At 43.8% G+C, this 15,734-nt stretch overlaps 1 protein-coding gene across 2 annotated transcripts; it reads right to left on the reverse strand.

The window, feature by feature from the left end:
• Positions 1-1,008: 1,008 nt before the first annotated feature.
• Positions 1,009-14,703, reverse strand: LOC133367275 (E3 ubiquitin-protein ligase TRIM69-like). 2 transcript variants are annotated; one of them, XM_061591327.1, is made up of 6 exons: positions 14,143-14,703; positions 12,889-12,984; positions 12,558-12,791; positions 7,999-8,021; positions 7,769-7,893; positions 1,009-3,339 (listed from the first exon to the last, which is right to left on the reverse strand). In XM_061591327.1, exons 1-6 carry the CDS (start codon positions 14,494-14,496, stop codon positions 2,789-2,791), a joined length of 1,383 nt encoding a protein of 460 aa, XP_061447311.1. In that variant the 5' UTR covers positions 14,497-14,703; the 3' UTR covers positions 1,009-2,788. The 2 variants fall into 2 exon arrangements, with proteins under 2 accessions (XP_061447311.1, XP_061447312.1); XM_061591328.1 differs by having other exon boundaries at positions 14,306-14,466.
• Between the last annotated feature and the right edge of the window lie 1,031 nt (positions 14,704-15,734).

The following is a 15,734-nucleotide window of genomic DNA, read 5'->3' on the forward strand; positions in this document are numbered from 1 at the left end:
GGTTTTGTAGGGTAAATGTGGTAAGAGGGGGGAATACATGGGCTAAAATGCTAGAGAATGCTGTATGATGATTGGCTGAGCGTTTGAGTGGCTGAAGGTATAAATGAGAGGATGACAATTGAGAAAGTGTTCTGTTGGTGGAGTTTGGGAGTTCTGTCGGTTGTTGTTGTGGGTTGGAGTTGGTTGTGGGTCGGATTGTATTAGGCTGGTATTGAGGCAGATTATATATGACTAGAAACATAAAGAGTAACACAATATGTGAAACCATACGCTTGTTAAATACACCTTAAGTAATCTTGTTATTTCCTGGTGTTTATAAATAAATATTTTCTTGGTTTACCAAAGGCCTGATCCTTGGCTGGGGCTTTCACAGACCAGAGGGGTAGGCAGGGTATTTACCAAGGTGGAGAAACAGTATCAGATGGTGGCAGCGGTGAAGACAGTGTATCATCAAGTATCCAGGGCAACCCAGGGCTGTATGCTTTATTGGCACAAAGATACATGGGGGTTGTGGCCTGCAAGTGCACCCAGACACAAAGTAACAATAAGCCAGAAGGAGACTAAGGCAAAGTCTCAAAGCAATATTGTGAAATAGTGAGTGGCTGGTAGTGCTGCCTAGCAGTGGGATCTTGCGAGATCTGTGCTAGAGCCGGTGAGAGAACAAATAAAAACCAGGATCCTGACTGGAGGGACCTGTCAGGAGGGGGGAGCAGCAGGGATCCTGACAGTCCTATTGTAACATCAGCATTGGATTATTTTGCCTCAATCCACACATGCTTACACAGACAACAGACAAGACATGCATACTTCCTACCCTTTGGGAGGCTTCTGTGTGCTTGCTTGCTGGAGTGATAGCTGCTAATGGGTAGAGTGTTAGGATCTATGGATTATAATGGTATTTTGCGGAATTATGCGTGTGCAGTAAGCACTAAGCAGCAGCTACACTTTAGCTTGATAGAAATTACACTGAGACTCTGGTATAGGAAAAAATACCAAACTTACGTTTATTGTAGGAAATACATCTAGCTAGAAAAGACCCATATCTGACTAACTAGACAGGAGATGCCTGAGAAGAGATGTCTGCTGCATCTGTGCTCCTCCTCAGGGAGCCATGCTGGCAAAAAGAACAAAGGAAGACTGAGATCACAGAAGGAGCAGGAAGGGAGATTAGTTTCCTCTGAGGATATCAGTTCACACTTGGAAGGAAAAGTGAGCTTAGGTGAGAGTGGACAGAACAGTCTAGGAATCTAGGAGTACTTCTGTCTACCTCTCTACTTCCCATGTAGTATGCAGTCCCCTCCCATGCTTCAAGCTGAGTTGCACTGTCAGAGTTCCAACACAGAGGAAGGGGTTCAGCTTCCATGTTCAAAAAGTCTGAGAAATACCCTTTTAAAATCATGTTGCTTCTTAGAGGTGGCACATTCAGTTTCCGGAAGCTATGTTCTCCACCATCCCACTCTGTCCCAACTTTGTTTCTGTGCCTCTTTCAAATGTGCATTGCGCCTGCACCCACTATAAATTGCATTGCTTGATGGTTTTAGGATAAACCCCAATTTTAGTGCAATCTTTACCTCTCTGGCTCTGCCCTGATAGACCTTTAAGCAAAGGTGTAGTTGTCCAGGGTCTGTGGGGAGGGTGTTATTGATTCCTTAGTTTCTGGAGACCAGGGTCCCAGCAGGGCCCCTATGTCTCTAGGATCCTGCGAGCCAATCAGCATGAAAGGGGAGTGTGTTAGCCACTGAGAATAGACTTCTAACATGCTTCCCTTTCCCTTTCTGCTGATTTGAGCCAATCAGATTGAAAGGAGGTGAGTCAGCCATTGAAATTACTCTTTTCAGTAGCTAGCACTCTCCCCTTTCATGCTTAATGGCTCCTAGGGACACCTGTTGTTGTGGAAGAAGGCATTAACAAGGATCTCATTTTCAACCCAAGAGTGAAAAAAAGGAGAGAGGGAATGGCTGTGACTATCATGAAGGGACCCTGCACTTGTGAATTTGCCACCTCACTACTGTCTTTAAACATATCAGGAATATCCTTAGGCTTAACCATTTCTGGGGATGAGTTAGAAACAGTACTGTTTTTACTGAAGGAGATCTACCAGCAATGCCCCATAGATCCACTTGTTCTTTGTTCTTACCTGCTGTTTTTGAGTTGAATGAATGAATCTTTATTTTTACCCCGCCCTTTTTCCAAAGCTGGAACTTAGGGCGGCTTACAGATAAAAACTACATATGGTTAAAAGCATACAAAAGTATACAATTAAAATACAATTAAACTATTCATGACATTAAAACCATGAAGCATACACCTAAAATACAAAAAAACAATTTAAAATAATACAGGTAAAACCATGGGACAATACAACCGACCTTATAGAGTCCTATCTTAAATACCTTCTATACTTAAATACCTTGCTGATTTTTTTTTTTCCAGCTATGGAATTTTGTGGGCTGCAGGTCCGTGGCTTATTTTTACTGGCTTTTAATTATTTTATCATTGCACTGTGTTGTATTTTAATTGTATGCAGCCTTGGGAGGGTTTTCCCCCTTAAACTCAACATAAAAATATTGTGTAAATGATATATAAACATAGAATGTCTGGAGGGAAGGAGTTCTTTGGAGTAAGTTTGTATTTACTACTGAAGATACACATTTGAATATTTAAAAATTATATGTATGATGGAAGATTTAGAACCTTCAGTTTAGTTCAAAAGATTCAGGGTATCATCCTTGTATAAAGCAAGTGTGTCAATCTATTCATGGGTGAAGAATAGCAGAAAGGGGGATCTTTACCATAGTGGAAGGTGGCATATTTTTAAGGGGGTTGCATTCTCCCCTGAACTGTACAGTCCAGGGCAAAAGTAAGGGAACAACCTCCCTTTGAACCTAGAGCTCACAAAAGTGTAGAGGTGAACCATGGTAGAGGCATCACAGAAAGATACTAGCCCCCCATCATAGTCCAGATAAACCCCAACTCTCGTGGGAAAAGAGGTGGGGCACAGTCTTTGAGGGGGGGTGTCCTTGGCCATTAGTTCCATCCCATTCCGCAGCCGGATTACCCAGTATCCGTTTCCAGGGGAGGCAGCGATTTTCCCTTTGCGGTTGATGGAAATGCTAACCAGGCCTAAGGTCCAAGATGGCTTGTTGCCAACTTCCACCTCCCAGTAATGTTTCCCTGAGAAGAAACCCTGGCAGCCCAACACCGCTACACAGTAGTTGAACCGCATAGGAGTGTCCAGGACATCCCGGCGGATATGACCATCACGGACACAAGTATAGTCATCTGAAAGGACAAGACACGGATGAGCTGTTTCGGGGTCCAAGGTTATCCAGGGGAAGTCTGCAGAATGGAGAAAGAAAAGAGCAAATTTTAAAACCACAGTGTTGTGTTTTATAACAGCCTTTTGCTGATTCCACATCCCTGCCATCGAAATCAGGGATAGGGAACCTGTGGTCATACTGATGTTGTTGGATTCCATCAGCCCCAGCCAGCATGGCCAATGGTCATTGTGAAGTAGATCTACTGTGAAGTAAGAGTTATTCTGGGGTTCTGAGGATCCTCTAGTACTACAATGCAATGTAGAAAAAAGGATGGTAAAAACCTAACGGTCAGAGATGATGAGGGTCATAATCCAATAACACCTGGTGAGCTACAAATACCCCATCCCTGATTCAAATACTAGAGCAGCACATGACATATACTTTGTGAGCCAGCAGTACTGACACAAAGGACACGCTCAAAAAACACTAAATTTAGGTAAGCACAACATGCATTCATCATCTTTACTGAGAGATGAGCCACACTTTTAGCAAAATTATGTGACAAAGTGCATTTTAGACTGTACTGCTTCAGGCTGCAGTGAAGGAGAAATCACATTTTTAATACTCCCTGCATTGTAGAAAACTAGCATTTATTATTTATTAATATCCCATCTTTCCAACAGAGTATTGTTCAAGGTGGTTAACAATGAAACAGAAAAAATAATAATAATCAAACCACAAACTAAGCTACTCCATGGCTGAGTGAGGATTTGAACTCAGTTCTGCTCAAGTCCAGCCATCTACCCTTTACACCACACTGTGCCTCAGCTCTTACTCATAATCTAAAACTTGACTGACCCTTTCTCTGCCATTCTGTTAGGTCATCCCTGACCCTGATTAGCTCCCAGCCTAATATTTTAATCAGCTTGATATACATAACTCATTCTAGGGCAGGTCATCCCCTAATTATGAAGATCCTGTTGAATGTGGGGTTCCGTCACGATCTGTTATTTGGCAACAATAAGCTGGATGCCCTTTGACCACTTCCTGACTTGCTGTGGACTGTTCTTTATGATTTCATCTCACCTTCTGCATGACTCCAGAGAATCCCCAATCAGAGTCCATAACCAAGCCCAGTGATGACCAGCTGCCATAGATGGTCTGATCAGTACAAAATGGGAATGGGTAATCAGGATCTCTTTAACTGTTAAGCAAAACTAATCTGTGTCAAGTGATCCTGAATACTTCACTCTTAGAAACCAAGATCTGTGCCTTGCAAGACCAAAAGACCCATCTAGTCCAGTAACCTTAATAAGAATCCTTTGGGAAAGGGGCATAACTCAGTGGTAGGACATATGCTCTGCATGTAAAAGGTACGAGGTTCAATTCCTGGCATCCCCAAGTAAGGTGGGAAAGATCGTTGTCTGAAACCTTCAAGAGAAGCTGCCAGTCTAGAGCAGGAATGAGGAACCCACAGCTCTCCAGAGATTGCTGAACTACAATTCCCGTTAGCCCCAGGCAGCATGGCAAGTAGTCAGGAATTATGGGAGTTGTAGTTCAGCAATATCTGGAGGGCGATAGGTTCCCCACACCTGGTGTAGCTGTTACACAATACAGAGCTAGATGGGCTAATAGTCTGACTCATGGATAGGGTTGCCATATTCCAGTCCCACAAATCCGGGCAGGTTAATTTGCATATTATGCAAATTATTTGCATATTATTTGCATATTATGCAAATATTTGCATATTAATATTTGGATTGTCCAGTTGTTTTGTTTTTGTGCCTAGGAATTACCACCAAAAACTGGGGAAAGATGTGAGAAATCTTTTTTTTTAAAGCAACATTTAAATAAATATAAATAAATAAATTTTATTTCTAGGCCGCCTATCTGGCCGCACAAGCGGCCACTCTAGGCGGCGTACAAGATCAAATAAAATACAACATACAACTACATAAAAGCCCAAGAACTACAATATAAAACGAAACCGAACCCACCCATAGCTAAAACCAATAAAATTAGGCTACCCCAGGGATCTTGTAGGCCTGCCTGAATAGCCAGGTTTTCAAGGCTTGGCAAAAACTTGGCAGGGAGGGGGCATGGCGAAGATCATAAGGGAGAGAGTTCCAGAGGGTGGGGGCCACGATTGAAAAAGCCCTCTCTCTGGTCCACACCAGTCTAGCTGTTTTGACTGGTGGGACCGAGAGAAGGTCTTGAGTGGCTGATCCAGTCAGGCGGCATATTTGTTGATCCTTAAATGCCTAGACTCTAGTTTTCAGCCTTAAATGCCTAGACTCTAGTTTCCAACACTATGGAGTATTTATTTATTGATTAAGAGAATTTATATCCTGCCCTTTTGCTGTTAAAAACAGAGCTCAGCACAGCTTACAAATATAATAAAAACAATAAAAATACACAATCAATATAAAAACATAATAAAAACACAAAATAGCAACAAACATAAAGTAAGTCAGGGCAGCAGCACGGTTAACCATAACATATACAATATATTTCAGAGATGTGGTGGGTGGAGAAAAACAAGCCAAAATGTTAGGAAAAGGAGTCTTTCACACCACATGCTCAGTTCTAAATACTGTTGCAGCAAGTTTTACAAGTTCCTCCAGTATTCCACTGGTGCAGGCACTCAGACATTCAAAGTATCTGTATGTGTCTTAGGTTTTATAAAAGCAGAGCTTTGCTTAACTCAAAATTTCTCAACCACATCTACACAGGTTCCACCTCCATACTCAAAATGAAACTGGGCCTGGAAGTGTGCAACAACCCCACACATACCTTGCTAATTAGATTACCAATGCCAGGATGTCTGTCTTATTGACTATTCTCCTGCTCCCCCACACACACCGGGCATCATGAAAGACCCAGTCCTGGGCTCAGAAAGAAAATAAATATCTGGTCCTCTTCAAAGTATTGATAAGCCTCTTGTTTTAATTGAAATAATAATTATAAATTCTTGTTCGTATCACTAATGGGAGTTAATTATCTTGCATATGTGCTGTTGCTTCTATGGCTGTAACGGAGTAAGGTTAAAGATAAGTGAAATGCAAATAGGAAAAAAAAACACAGAAGGCAGTAACACTTTCCTAAATGTAATACCATACCAACCACAACAAGATTCCTATGAGTAAGGCAAAAAACTAAGCATCTCACAACCAGTCAGGATTCCTAACCAAAAACCAAAAATATGATAAATGAAGAAATACTTATATAAGCATGACTATCAAATATATTTATTATTTACACAAACTGTAAAGATATTTATAGTGCAATCCTAAATTTATTTATTCAGAAGCAAGTCCCAGCGTATTCAGTGGGGCTTACTCAAACAGGGATAGAACTGCAACCTCAAGTGATAAGCAACTTCATTCACACAACCCAAAATTCCGAATCATGCCACTTTACGCTGTTTTGCAACTGTTTATACTTGTTTTATGGTCATTGGATTTTAAATGGCTTTATTTCTTGTTGTGAGCTGCCTTGGTTTCCAACCCTACCTCACAGGGGTGTTGGAAAGACTCCATACACGCACACGCACACACTGCAGATGTATAAATACATACAGTCCATATAATAGTTTATTGTCAAACCAGTTGGTCATTGCAGAAAAATCAGTATTAGTTTTAAAAAAATCAGTATTACTTTCCTACAGAATAAAAACTGTAATACCTAAGTAAGCCCTGCCTACTTGCTTTAAAATTGGACTGGAGACAGAAAGAGTTAGAACACAAACATAATTCTTTTTTACATTCACTCCAAAGTCCTACTGATTTTCAGCACATTCATAACCATGTCTACTCAAAGTAAGTCCTATTGAATTAAATGGGATTTACTTTGGGCATATGGGATTAGCATTGCTTTTACAAAAAGCAAGTATTGGGAAGGTTTTGAAAACACTGCCCAAGCTCTGACTCCTGCACACAAGAGGGAAAAAAACTGAAATGTATATACTTACCCAATTTATGAGATTTTAAGATAAACGGGGGGGGGGGGTGAAACCACCATTTTGTTTTCTAGACGCTGCCTCAGGTCAATGAAACTGAAACACAATCCCTGATTGGCTGCAATGCTGAACGGGCGGGGTTAAAGCTACAAAGTGCTATAGTACAGTACTGTTTAAAGAAAGATTTAACAGTCGAGGGGGGTGGCTGACGTTTTTATGTATATCTCGAGAACCGGACCACCCAGAAACTTAATTTTTTTTTAAATTAAAGCTGAGAATCCGGGCCACGTAAGGGGTAGCCGGGCACCGGGTGGCATGCATAGAATCCGGGTAAAACCCGGCTATCCGGGCAATATGGCAACCCTACTCATGGACCATACTAGGAATTGGCCAGGGACTATTGGGACAGCCTGCCTACCTTTGTCATCAACCAGGCTCCATGCCCCAGTGCAGCAGAAATGTCTATAATCAGCCTGATTCATGGCTTGTCCTTGTGGTGCACTCAGGGCAACAAGTATCCCTTTGTATTGCTCCCAGATATTCACTTTACCTAGGTTGAGAGCAGATTTCATTTTCCTCCAAGCAACATACTGTAGAGGCCCCTTGAACTGTCCAAGGATCTGCAATATGGGTGGCACAACAGGAAAAGCTGGGGTGGCTTGCTGCTGCTTCACCCTTTGCCAGATGGGAACACAACCACACACACAGAGGTATGCATTAATAACAAATAAATAGGGGTGCATCTATACCAAGAAAAAATGTCCCTTTTATTGTACTCACCTGTTCAGGATGGAGTGTAATCCCTGCATATGGGAAGGAGACAAAAGGGAAAACTGTTAAGGTACCTAGAAGATCTGAAATCTGAACAAATTCTACATTCCGGGGCCAGGAGGTGTATAAAATTGTATAAAAGTGTATAAAATTATGCATGGCATTGAGAAAGTGGACAGAGAACAGCTTTTCTCCCTCTCTCATAATACTAGAACTCGTGGACATTCAAAGAAGCTGAATGTTGGAAGATTCAGGAGAGACAAAAGGAAGTACTTCTTTACTCAGCACATAGTTAAACTATGGAATTTGCTCCCACAAGACGCAGTAATGGCCACCAGCTTGGATGGCTTTAAAAGAAGATTAGACAAATTCATGGAGGACCGGGCTATCAATGGCTACTAGCCATGATGGCTGTGCTCTGCCACTCTAGTCAGAGGCAGTAAGTTTCTGAAAACCAGTTGCCGGAAGCCTCAGGAGGGGAGGGTGTTCTTGCACTCGGGTCCTGCTTGCGGGCTTCCCCCAGGCACCTGGTTGGCCACTGTGAGAACAGGATGCTGGACTAGATGGGCCACTGGCCTGATCCAGCAGGCTCTTCTTATGTTCGTATGTGGTCCTAGCTTTGTTATTTTATAGATACAGATCTGAACAGGGTGGTTCATAAGAGATGCTATTGGAGGTCACTGATTCATAGGGTTGTCATAAGTTGTAATTGACTTGAAGGAACATAACCACAAAAAATGTCCCTAGGATGACCATGTGACCTAGTAGCACATAACAACAACAAAAGGATAACAAACTGTCCCATCTAGCAACTGATTGAGCTGCTGTGATATCACAGAATATTCACACACATCCTTCCTACTTCGAATGAAGGTGGCAGCTATGGAATGCTCCCAAACTGCAGCTTGTGAGAGAGGAAAGTAAAAGGACCAGTAGTGAAAGCACAGGTTTGGATGTAACAGAAACCTCATTCTTGTTACGATTGCTCAGCTAACCCCATTTTGGTTCAAGTGGAATCACGGAGGTGCAAGGCCCTGGAGCATAATTCCCACCCTACACCCCCTGTTACTCATGCGTTCCTGAGGTACTGTGGGGGGACAGCACAAGGTCATCCTGTGAGCAACAAAAATAACCAAGAGAAACTGGAATAAATGTTATCTTCTCCTTGGCAGATTTCCCTCAAGCCTAGCAGAACAATCCCATTGTTCAAAGAAATCACTGAGTTTTCTCAGTGTCAGCTAGAAACACACATACACACACACATGAAATCACCTCATATCCAGGCCCCTCCTTTTTCAGGGAGTTGGAAGAGAAAAAGTGTCTTTTAAAAAGCAAGGCTTGAGATCTAGAAGGGGGAGGTAATGGCGATCTGAGCTCCAACACGTGTAACTACACTCTCAAACGCAGGACTGCAGGGACAGAACAGGCAGGGATTCTGGGTCTCGGCACAAGCCTTGAGGCAAGCAGATTCTTTCCTGGTTTGGAGCCAGAGCTCCTTCGCATCACTTCAGCTGTATTCCACTGCCCACTCCCGGGCCTTGGATAGGTAATCTCTCCTACCTGTCACTCTTTATAGTAATAGGGTCCTTTGATCTCTTTAAAGTTATGAATGAATTAGGATATTAATGATTAATGCTGCCACACACCCTGTAATTTTGTAAGGCTATTCCTCTCTTTTCTCTCAATAAAAGAAAGCTTTGCTTTAGTCTGGTTTGGACCTGCATTTCTTGGGTTATACGTGCACCATTTAGGCACATTTCAGGGCAAAGCACTTGTTTTATCCCTAACAAAAGATCCCCCTCCTCTCAAGGAGGTGTGTTTCATGGGACACGTGGGTGGCAGGTTCACACACTCAGATTCCCAAGAACACGTGTTGCAACAGTTTTGATGAAAGAAAAGCTTTGCATTGTTGGCTTTGAACTAGGAAGCTGAAGAGATAAAGGGCCTAGAAGTGCAGGGAGCTGATGGGTAAGCAGCCCAGATGGCTAGCTGAAGGAAGGGGGTAGAAAAGGGAGCAGGATGAAAAGCAGGGACCAGAAGGAAGGAACAGACACCTGAGGGCAGATGGATGGGGGTCAGAAGGTGGAGCTGGGAGTCGGAGAAAAAGTGTCAGAGAAGAAAAGGGTCTGAGGGAAATCCTCACACAGGGCCTAGAGACAGGAGTAGTTGTATTTTGTTTATATACTAATTTTGTATTTAATTCATAGTCTGCCTTTCAGACTGAGACCTAGGTTTCAAAGGCTGGGATCTTCCTTTACAATCCAGCTTGAACTCAAGCCATCCTACAATGGAAAATAGGGCACCTGATGCCATGGTGATGTCAGGTGATTGACAGGTGGGCAACCCCACCCCCAACAAAGTGGCTCGCTGGGAGCTCAAGATCTGGCCCAGTGCACTGAAAAGTTTCCGCACCCTGAAACAAAACAAAACAAAAATAAGAACTAGTGTCCTAAAAAGCCCTCAGGAAGAATATGATAATATTACATGAAGGCCGATCTGGGATAAAACAAAACACTAGCTGTTCTAACATCTATAATGTAGAGACTGGTAAGTCTCCCTCAGGTGGGAGATGGATGCCATTAAGAGAAATCCTCTCCCTTGCAACTTCTAGCCAGGCTGCTGTAGGCTATGGGCCTCAGAGCTGGTCTCGTTAGAACAGAGTGGGTCATATGGGAGTAGGTGGTTCCTGAGATAATTTGGTCCCTGCTTTTAAAGAACCAGCACCTGCCATGAACCTGGGGTCAGACTCACCTTCTTCAGGGGATGAGATCCACAGTAGGAGAGGGAATTGTCATCAGGGCTAGCCCCAGATGTAACAAAGTACAGTAGAAGCACTTGTGCAAGGGGAGCCTGTTGTGCCAGTACCTCTACAGCTGGAGGAAGTCCCATTGTCCTCTGCATCAAGGATGCTGCAGATTTCAGCTCAGAAGCTCTAGCCTAGTGGAACTGCAGTCTTCCCCACTCTGTCAGAGTCAACAACTGCTAAAGCAGGACAGGCCTTTTTGAAATGAAGAGGCTCCTCTCACGGACGACTAGAACTAGCTACTGAGATGGAGCTGGAACGCCTGTTTAAGGCTCAGCCTGAGGATGACTACTGCTGAAACAACATCTGGGCTCTGTTCTTATGGATCAGGAGCAGCTTTGGAGGCAGGAAGGAGAGGCCTGTGCGAGCCATGTGCCCAAAAGACAGGACAGGGGACACATTTCATAATTATCTCCACTAACCAAAACATCCCAAGGGAGCACATCTCTAGTCAATAGTATATGGGACAAACTGGAAGACTTTGCAAAAAATGTGGCTTCGTTCCCCCTCCCCAGTGCCCTTGCTTTGGGACTGTGCTGCATCTATTTGACCAGCTCAGTACCATTACACCTCACTAAAACACGCAATTCCAACATTGTTGAAATGATTTCAAATTGGAACACCATTTTCATTTTATGTTTTTTTGGGGTGGGGGAACTAAATCCAAATTAATTACCAGAAAAGCCTTTTTCTTCCACTACCCCTTCCCAGTTGGGTCCAGTTCTAGGTGTAATTCAGCTCCGTTTCTCTTCAACTGAAGTATATTAACCCCATAGTCAGAATCCCCCACAAATCCATCACCATGACCAAACATCATAAAACAGAATTCTCTTCCTGTTCAACAGCCCAATACCAACTGGCTTAGTTTTAACTGGCGAGGCAATAAACTCACATCTATACTTTTGGCTGCAGATGAGGGCTTATGTGATTGAAAAAAGAAAATCCATATTTAAAAAAAAAAAAACTATTCACCAAAAACTAGAAAACTAGCAGACTCAGCTAGAACCTTTCCCCCTGACATCTAGTTTTCTACATGAAAGGAATTATTTTGGAGAAGCAGTCAGCTATGACGTACACACACACAACCTGCAGCTGGAAGTAAACATAAGCAGCTACCTCATACCAAGCCAAATCATTGGTCTACCTAGCTCTGTAATGCCTTCAACCTTTTCTAATCAAGGCTCACCTCTAACTCAAACATGCACCTGAGGATTTGTTAATTTTTTACCATATATTTGTTCAGTGGTAGTGCTGCTGCTGTTGCAACCCATCTTAGATCAGTCTGTGACCTAGTACCAAGTTCCGACCCATCAGTCAAAGACCAACTGCCTACACTGTCTGGTAGCGGCACTCCAGCTTTTCTGACAGGAGTCTTTCTGGAGATGTTGGGGAATGAACTATAGAAAGGGTGTACTCTGTCACTGAGCTACAGTCCTTTCCTCAAGTGGAACAGCCTACACCCAGGTTTACCAACTCAGTGAGAGCCAGCATGGTGTAGTGGCTAGAGTGTTGGACTAGGACCTGGGAGACCTGGGTTCAAATCCCCACACATGAAGCTTGCTGGGTGACCTTGGGTCAGTCACAGTTTCTCAGCCTACCCTACCTCACAGTGTTGCTGTGAGGATAAAATGGAGAAAGGGGAGAACCATGTATGCCACCTTGAGCTCCTTGGAAGAAAGGTGGGAATATAAATGTAATAATAAACAAACTAGGCCTTAGTTTCAGCTATAGAATCTCTTTCCATAGAAACCCATTTTCTCCTTACCATTAGGAAGCTTGCAGAGTCTCGTAGCTGCAGGTGGTCCTTGGCTTCCAACAACAACTCCTGGCTCAGCCGACAAGACTCCCTCAGTACACTAAGTCTCTCCTCAGTCTCCTGGAGCACGTGTCCCCCTTCCTCCTTCAGCCTCGCCTTGCAAGCTTTCTCATCGGCATAGAGAAAGCAGTGGAGCTGCTTATATTCAGTGGAGATGTGGTCATCCAGGCTGAGCATAACTGCCTGGAAACCAGATATATATATATATAAGTATGTAACCTTCTGTAGCTGAGCACCCAAAAAACTGGTTCTCAAGTTTCTCTTCACCAGTCTTCTGTACCTGGTGGTTCTGGCGTTTCTCTTCTTCCTCCCTCTTAAGCATGAGAAGTTTAGTCTGGTTAGCTTCCATCTGCGAAATAGCTAAAGACAGCTCCTCCTATTCAAGATTGTGAGGGGAGAACCCAGAGATGAAAAGATAGTAAAAGGGAGTAATTGCCTCTGTTCCCTCACATACATGCCACACTTCTTCATAAACAAAGCAAATACACTTTTAAAAAGGTAGAAGTGTCCCCGCTCTTGTAGTGCAAGTCGTTTCCGACTCTTAGGGTGATGTCTTGCGACGTTTACTAGGCAGACCGTATATATGGGGTGGGATTGCCAGTTCCTTCCCCGGCCTTTCTTTATCCCCCAGCATATGCCGGGTACTCATTTTACCGACCACGGATGGATGGAAGGCTGAGTGGACCTCGACCCCTTTTACCGGAGATTCAACTTCCTCCTTCTGTTGGAATCGAATTCCGTGAGCAGAGCTTCAGCTGCATTACCGCCGCTTACCACTCTGCGCCACGGAGGATAAAATACGCTTTACCATCCAGAAATTCATCTGGTGAAGCTTTGCCTTCCTCTCCATACTACTTCCGTTCCTCACCCACTTGCTCTGAAATGAATTTGGCTGCCTTGGGTTAGCAAATTGCACAGACCTATCCCACTAGTTTCGCCTAATAAACTCAATAGCAAGTAGGGTCTTCACAAAAGAGCTGAGTGTCCCTTGACAGTTCCAGGTTTTGGAATGTAACACACATCAGTTTTGGGAAGAGTTTTTGACATTTTAATTTGGGCAGAGACAGGAAGAACTGTTCACTGGTTGAAGAAGGAATAGATGGTGTACTGCCTACTAACCTCAGGGCTCTGATTGATTCCACTATGCTCTGCTTGTATATTTGTAAACAAATGTTTTTTTACAAAGGTACCACAAGTCTCCAGTGCTGTCTTATCTAAAAGAAACTTAAACCCTGTGGTACAACTCATGGATAACTCTGCACTTAAGGGAGCAGGGAATGCTCAACAAACCAACCGCAGGCATACTGTTAAACGCACAGATTTTTAAATGCTTTAGTTATTTGTTTTCATTATGCAAGTCGCTTTGAGACACCTTAGTGAAAAAATGCAACATTATTAATAACACTAGCCATAGAAAAGCAGTCATCCTTTCTCCCAATGCCCAGATCTAGCTTGCCATGCCCACCACCCAATTCATCACCACCACCTCTCTGGGAATAGAACATCAGGAGTTCTGCTTGGACTCCTGTCCCACCTTATAACACTTTGCAGCCTCATGAACAGAGAGCAGTGTGCTATTCTGGTGCAGAGCAGATTCTCTGCAGCTAGCTTCAGTGCGTCGTCCCTCCTCGGCCTCCCCAGGATTCATCCCCCTGATCCGGTGAATCAAGGTCCCCAGGAGCTTGCATGGGGTGTACCTCCTCTCTGGAAACTGCTGACGGCACTGAGGACAGATAAACTTGCTGCCAGGGGCTCTCCATGCTCTCTCAATGCAGGCCTGGCAGTAGAGGTGCCCACAAAGGAGGGCAACTGGCTCCCAGAACCACTCCAAGCATACAGGGCAGGAGAAATCCGGAGCGAGATCCTCAAAGAGCACAGAAGAATCCATGGCCAAGGCAGATTACTCCTAGGGGCTTCAAGAATCTTGGCTCCCAATACTAGAATTGGGAAGAGAATCTTAAAAGCTTGCCACTCAACTGTCTTCCCCACCCCCAAAGGCTACCAGATGTTTCTGCTGGAATCAGAAGCCAGCAGCACAGTGGTTCCAGCTACTGCTCTCCGCTGTGATGTTGTAGAGCTTCTGGTTTGATCTAGATCCAGGTGCTGTCTGCATTTCTCAGAAATCCAATGTTGAACTTTGCTCCCAAACACCCAACTGTTTTGTGTTTATTTATCACTCAAGGGTGTGGGTGCAGGAACACTGTTGAAGCAACCCACCCTTTCTGCACATAGCACTTTCACAAAGGCAATGTAAACTCCCAATTTTTTTAAAAAAAACTGGCTCCGTTCCTGAGCCTTTGACAGCACTCTGACACACAGAAATGTCCGTCCTGTATGAAGCTGCTATTAAAGGCATTGAAGCCAAACAGAATACGCAAAGAAACTTACATTTTGAAAGCATACAGGTTTTCCGCGATAGCTTCATCCATTATAGGGTAATCTCCTACTAAGCAGTGGAAGCACTTGATTAAACAATAATCTCCTGGCACACCCTGTATCCAAACTCAGCCGAAGCTCACTCCCCAAACAAACACTTTCTTTTATGTATTCTGCCCAGAGAACAGAATTGGATTTTGACATTTAGATGCTATCAGATTAATGAAGCTGAAGGGGACTTCACGGGTCAGTTCTAACCCAATTGCCACGGGCAGTAAACTTTTAATACAGACAGCAGCAATGAAAAACTTTTAAGCCCAAGAGCCACATTCCCTTCTAGGCAATCTTTCAAGGGACACATGCCAGTAGCGGGTGAGGCCAGAGGCAAAAGTAGGCGCATGGAAGTTTTACCTTTGTACAGTTTCTACACACTCTCACATACCCTTTTCTATCCTCCATCTGGGCCAGGTGTGGGAACCTGTGGCCCTCCAGATGTTGCTGACCTACATCTCCCATCATCCTTGGCCATGCTTGCTGGAGCCAAAGGGAATTGTAGCTCAGCAACATCTGGAGGGAGACAGGTTCCCCACAACTGGTCTAGGCAAGCAAGAGGCATTATTAAAGAATCCATTCCAGCTTGGCAAAAGCACTCAAGGAGGGTGCAAAGCAGAGTACAGCCAGTGAGATGTGGCACCCTGGAAGAGGGGAGTAACTGGGGAGCGGGTAAGGTCTAGGGAGAGTCCCAAGGGC

This window comes from Rhineura floridana, chromosome 11, assembly GCF_030035675.1.
Source record: "Rhineura floridana isolate rRhiFlo1 chromosome 11, rRhiFlo1.hap2, whole genome shotgun sequence".
Lineage (NCBI taxonomy): Eukaryota > Metazoa > Chordata > Lepidosauria > Squamata > Rhineuridae > Rhineura > Rhineura floridana.

What these genes read in the sequence shown, in the direction of transcription:
- LOC133367275 (XM_061591327.1), bottom strand. Translation starts at nt 14,496, where the DNA reads ATGGATTCTTCTGTGCTCTTTGAGGATCTCGCTCCGGATTTCTCCTGC. An exon ending in AGAAACGCCAGAACCACCAG is followed by an intron (nt 12,792 to 12,888) that starts GTACAGAAGACT and finishes TCTGGTTTCCAG; the next exon opens with GCAGTTATGCTCAGCCTGGA. An exon ending in GAAATCTGCTCTCAACCTAG is followed by an intron (nt 3,340 to 7,768) that starts GTAAAGTGAATA and finishes TCCATTCTGCAG; the next exon opens with ACTTCCCCTGGATAACCTTG.